General features: G+C 49.1%; 1 protein-coding gene across 4 annotated transcripts in view; it reads right to left on the reverse strand.

The window, feature by feature from the left end:
- Positions 1-1,016: 1,016 nt before the first annotated feature.
- GFRA2 (GDNF family receptor alpha 2) overlaps positions 1,017-6,068 on the reverse strand; it is a 94,975-nt gene continuing 89,923 nt past the window's right edge. For all 4 annotated transcript variants that reach the window (XM_032143855.2, XM_032143854.2, XM_032143852.2 and 1 more), the window contains 2 exons: positions 4,245-4,298; positions 1,017-2,398 (listed from right to left, as the gene is read on the reverse strand). In XM_032143855.2, the coding sequence (XP_031999746.1) occupies positions 2,276-2,398; positions 4,245-4,298 (177 nt within the window). In that variant the 3' untranslated portion in view covers positions 1,017-2,275. The remainder of the gene's footprint in view (positions 2,399-4,244; positions 4,299-6,068) is intronic.

Raw genomic sequence — 6,068 nt, forward strand, 5'->3', positions numbered from 1 at the left:
CATGAAGAGGCTGGAAGGCAATACACCACACTGATAAATGCCGTGAACGGATGCTGCTCACACATATACAACCAGAAGCAAAAGCCAATGAGGGGAACTGCGATTGGGAGATGGGAAAACTGCATCCTGTTGTCCAATTGAAATGGGATGGGCTCACATGCAGCCCTGAAGGCCAGGCTGACGGTAGAAACATCTTCTTGCCTGCTAGTCTTCTATTCTCCCTCCTGCCGTGGGTATATAGTCACACGTGCACATGAACATGTGCAAGCCTGCACACGACCACACACACATGTACACATGCTCACATACATGCACACACACACACTTGGCCAGCAGGCATCCTCCTGGTCCTCTCTGGGGAGAATCTCTCTTGGAGACTATGGCAGGCCTAGTGTCCAAGTGGGGCCTGGGTAGCAAACAGAGAAACAGGAAAAGAAGGAATAGAGGAAGACCCAAAAAATACTTATGCTTTCAGACCCTGACCCCAGAACATTCACAATCATCTCCTTCTCTGGTGGGACCCAAAAAGCCAGGTCACTGCACTCACAATCACATATCTCAAATAAGCCAGGAGTCCCAGAGGGACACACCACTTTGCTCTATGTAAGACTAACAGGGCCACCCAGACAGCCTGACAATAAAACATTCCCAACGTGTGATGCCAAGCTGTCGCTCCCCACCACGTCCACGTCCCCTGCATTCTCTTCCAGTCTGGGAGCCACAGGCATTTTTGCTAACTGGAGAAGTGAGCAAGAAGGGAACAGAACAGCCCACCAGGCTCAGCACAGCGGGGACCCTCAGATCCCACCTCCAGTGTCAAACCAGCTCCTAACAAAGCTCCATCTACACACAATGTGGACACACAGGTGAGACACATGGATGCACACACATGGATGCACACACGCACACACAAGGACACACATTTCCCCAGCCCACCAGGAGCTCCACTTACGCAGGTAACACTGGACCAAGAACAAAATGGGGGCAAAACCCCACGGGACTGAGGCAGAGGCAGCTTGCTTCCTAGCACGTTTATTGGAGCCTTGGTAAAGCGTAGATGCGGATCAGGAGCCCCCACCAGAGCCCAGCCAGGCTGACTGGAGCAGGGCACTGCGGGGGCAATGTCCTTTTTCCCCATTATAGACAACAGTATTAAAAAAAATAAACTTTACAATAATACATTTTCGCTCATCTGTTGGGGTATTATTTCCATAGTTTTGTTGCTTAAAAAAAGGAAACAAAAGGGAAACCACACAATATATGTATATGGATGTGTATATACATATATGTTGGGAGAGGAGCCCCGGTATGTACATACAGTTGACGTATGTCTAGGAAATTAGGAAAGAGAAAGTGGAAAGGGGAAGAAGGGAGAAGACAGCAGGAGAGCTCAAGGGACCACAGTGCTGCAGATACACACCTGGCTGTGGTCTTTCCTCTCCCTCTCCCCAGAGAGAGACCTGCCAAAGGACCCACGAGAAACCAAAAAAGCCAACAAAGCACCATTTCTCTCTGACTTCAAAATTTCTGCCACCAAGAAAGAAGCTGGTGCCCGAGTTTTGCTGCCTCGCCATGAGGGGCTGTACCAGGCAGGCTGAGCTCTCAAGCCTTCCTGGAGCTGGCCCCCAGCCCCACCACTCCATGCTACAGTCAGAGGGAGCCCAGCGCAGTGCTAACCCCCTCCACCGCCATCCGTGGGGAAGTTCCCACACCAGCTGCAGCCCCACCAGCCCCACCCGAGGGCAGAGAGGGAGGGCAAAACCATCTCCATCCTTGAAGCCAAAGGGCTGAAGGTGGACCCTCATGGCCAGCCCCGCTGCCCTGCTGACTGATGCCCTCTGCCAGCCCCCAGCAGGTCCACAGAGTGGGCAGCCTGGAGAAGCAGCTGTGTTGTCCTGCCCCCAGTCAGCCTCAGGCACAGCCCAGAGTCCCTTCCACTGCAGGCTCTTGTCTGGTCTCTGCTTAAGAAGGATCCAGAGAGAAAAACACCAGGAGAAAGTGAAGGGCATTTCTAAAGCCTTGTGCCCTCCTCGGCACCAGAGTGTCCCCTGCCAGGGGACCCCTGAGCCAGCTCTCAGGCTGCCCGCCTGCTTGTCTGTTTGGTTTACAAAAACTTCTCCGGAGAAGAAACCTGGGACGAGACAGGTTCAGCGACAAGGTGGGAAAAACAATTTTTTTTGCAAGGTGTGTATGTGTCTGTGTGTGTTTCCATTTCGTCAGGCGGCTGTTCTTGTCTGCGCAGCTTTCGAAAATCTTCTGACTCAGTTGCCACAGCCTACAAGGCCAGTTTCAGCATCAGGACAGACAGCACGGTCAAGGCAGCCGATGATCTGGCTCTGCTGGGGCCTGAGTTAGGTTTGATCACCTTGTTACTCCCTGGGATGATATTTGTCGTGAGCTGAGTCCACAGCAGAAGAATCAGGAACAAAGAGAATGAAAACAAAGAAAACAGTCAGGAGGCCTGGGACCAGGCAGAGAAATGGACTCAGGAACCAGACACCCCAAGCCCCTGTCCTCTCTTCCACCCACAGGGACCCTCCTTTGCACTCTGAAGGGAGTGCTGACTCTCCGGGAGCTGGCCCAGGCAGGAGCAAAAGGCAACGCTCTGTCCCTTCTGGTCGGACCCTCCTTTGCACTCTGAAGGGAGTGCTGACTCTCCCGGAGCTGGCCCAGGCAGGAGCAAAAGGCAACGCTCTGTCCCTTCTGGTCGCAAGCCCTAGGGTTTGGAGAGGAGGGCAGCGGTCACCAGGACCTCCCTGCATCAGGGCTGAGGACCTGCGTCCCAGTGAGGAGGCAGATGGTATAAAGAGCTGAAGGAGAAGGAGGAGAGAAGAAGGAGAGAGAGGAAGGAGAGGGGAAGTGGAGAGGAAGGAGAGGGGAAGGAGAGAGGAAGGAGAGGGGAAGGAGAGAGGAAGGGGAAGGGGAGAGAAAGGGGAAGCGAAGGAGAGAGGAAGGGGAGAGGAAGGAGAGGAGAAGGAGAGAGGAAGGAGAGGGGAAGGAGAGAGGAAGGGGAGGGGAGGGGATGAGAGGGGAGAGGAGGGAGCCCACATTCTCCGTTTCTCAATTTCTTTAAATCTCCCCTCCTCCATGAAGCCCTCCCTGAACATCTTTGTCTGCGTTTCTCTTTCTTCTGTGAGGTCTCATGCTGCCTTTTCTTCTCATCTAAGCTACTATCTTGGGTCTATAAGTCATATATATATATATAACTATATCTATATATCATATATATCTATATATCATATATATCTATATATCATATATACCTATATATCATATATCATACATACCTATATATCATATATATCATACATACCTGTATATCATATATATCATACATATACCTGTATATCATATATATCATATATACCTGTATATCATATATATACCTTATATATGATATATATCAGATATATCTATATATATCATATCTATATATCTATATATCATATATATCTATATATCAGATATGTCATATATATCTATATATCATATATATCTATATATCATATAGATATATCATATATATCTATATCTATATTCATATATATCATATATATCATATATATCTATATATCTATATATCGCATATATCATATATATCTATATTCATATGTCATATATCTATATTCATATATATCATATATATATCAATATATCATATATGTATATATCATATATCATATCTATATATCATACATATGTATATATCATATATCATATCTATATATCATATATATCTATATATGATATATTATATCTATATATGATATATCATATATAATATATCATATATATCATATATATCTATATATGATATATCATATATATCATATATATCATATATATCTATATATGATATATCATATATATCATATATATCTATATATGATATATCATATATATCATATATATCTATATATCATATATCATATATCATATATATCATATCTATATATCATATATCATATCATATATATCATATATCATATATATCATATATATCATAAATGCCTGTGGCTCCCAGACTGGAAGGCCTGCTCAGAGCAGCCATTTGTCTCTCCCCAAGGAGATAGCCAGGAGCCCTGGATGCAGACTTTGCACTCCCCCACCCCACCCCAGCAGAAGCTCAGCTGGTCCAGCCCATGCGATGAGATTTGAGGGCGCTGGATCTGAGGCTCCCCAGGGAAATGCTGCCCCACCCGGCCCAGCCTTCTGCACCCATCCCCACTCTGCCCCCAACTCACCTCTGTGAAGCACATGCTTAACTCTTTCGAGTTGTTGGCCTTCAGCCCCTGCTCCTGCGAGAGAGAAGGTGCCAGTCAGGACAAGTCGCCAGGCTGTTCCTGGCCGGGCTTTGTCCAGAGACTTAGATGAGGCCCCGCCATGCACTGTTGGCTCCGCTAAGCACAGCCAGCACACACAGTGAAGAGGGGTGGCTCAATTCCACCCAGCACAAAATGCTTCTGTCCTTCTCTGATACCCTCAGCAATTAGGACCCAACTCCTCTGGCTCCTGGAGAACAGAGTTCTAACTCTGCTCCCAACTAGCGGCATTATATAGTCATCAGCCATTCGCATGTCTGTCCACATACTCAGAGCAACTCTTGGGCAGGGACTGTGTCTTCTTTTCCTTACACTGAGAAGCGTCTGGTTCATAATGACAACTCAACAAATGTTTCACTAGATGCCGGCATCCATGAATGAATGAATGAATGCCACAGATCAGAAACGGCCTCCAAGGGCCAACTCCTGTTAATTTGCCATGGCTGATGGAGGGCTCTATAGAAAAAGATCATAAGCGTTCATCTGGGCTTGAGGGGAAGAGAGGCATGATTGATTAGTGATGTCTGCCACTGGTCCATTAGGTGGATATCTGGCAATTGCACCAGCCCATTTCTGTCCTACATGGATGTGCACACCTGGGAGCACTGTGGACAAGGTGAGGGATGAGAAAGGCTGGCTTGGTGATGATTCCAAGATTCTCTACCCTGGCGTGGCCACCTGGATGCAGGGCCAGAGGGCACACATGATGAACAGCCCTCTGTTATCATCACTGTAATGGAGATCCATGGGAACCAGCTGGGGACGCAGCGCTTCCATCCAGGATTCAAATGGCTTGTTCCCAGGGCATTTCCAGGGAAGCTCTGGCCACCAAAAGCAACTGGGAAGCCCAAGAAATTATGCCGCAATCACTGCTCTTGGCCAGAAGTATCAATAACCCCTTGGACATCACAGGCAGTCTACCACCCAGGGCATCTGGTCAGCTAAACAAGACCCCAGCTGTCACATGGAGACCCTGGCCAAGAGTTCAGTCACTGCCAATGGTGGAGATAGGACCATGGTGTTGATTAGTACAGCAAGAATGAAACCAGGAGTGTCCCCAGGGGCCAAGGTGATGCCCAGCCAACTCCCCAGCTGTTGCCCTTTGCAGAAGGGCACGTGCTCGACAACCCTTCCAGACCCAAGGTCTGGACTCCACTCCTCAGGACTTGGTGCTGCTCCAGCTAAGACTGTGTGAGGCCACGGGGAAGGGTGTCGGGGGGAAGAAGAACACGCCCACCCCCTCAGAGGCTGTGTTGTCATCATGACCTCACATCTGCCCTCCGAGTCCCTTGGCCAATCCTTGCTCGGTCACCTCAGTCCCCACTTGTGACATCCTATGGCTTGTTGGAGTCTGTGCCTGTGGCCTGACACCTACGGACGCCCAGCATCACTTCCTACTCTCATTGTTTCAGGTGCGGCAGGCCAGTCCCCGCTCTTTCTGGGAGTCCCTGTCTTATCCCTCTGTCCCTACCCCCCACAGAGCTCACTAAACCATTGGGAGCCCTCTCCTTTGTCCCCTCCCCATCTCCTGTGTCCCCTCCCCATCTCTCTCCCCTCCCCTCTCCTCTGTCCCCTCCATCTTTCCTGTCCCCTCCCCGTACCCTCCTCTGTCCCCTCACCCTCCTCTGTCCCTTCCTCCTCCTCTGTCCCTTCCCCTCTCCTCTGTCCCTTCCCCTCTCCTGTCCCTTCCCCTCTCCCTCTGTCCCCTCCCCCTTCTCTCCCCTCCCCTCTCCTCTGTCCCTTCCC

The sequence above is a fragment of the Hylobates moloch genome, unplaced genomic scaffold, assembly GCF_009828535.3.
Source record: "Hylobates moloch isolate HMO894 unplaced genomic scaffold, HMol_V3 SCAFFOLD_22, whole genome shotgun sequence".
NCBI lineage: Eukaryota > Metazoa > Chordata > Mammalia > Primates > Hylobatidae > Hylobates > Hylobates moloch.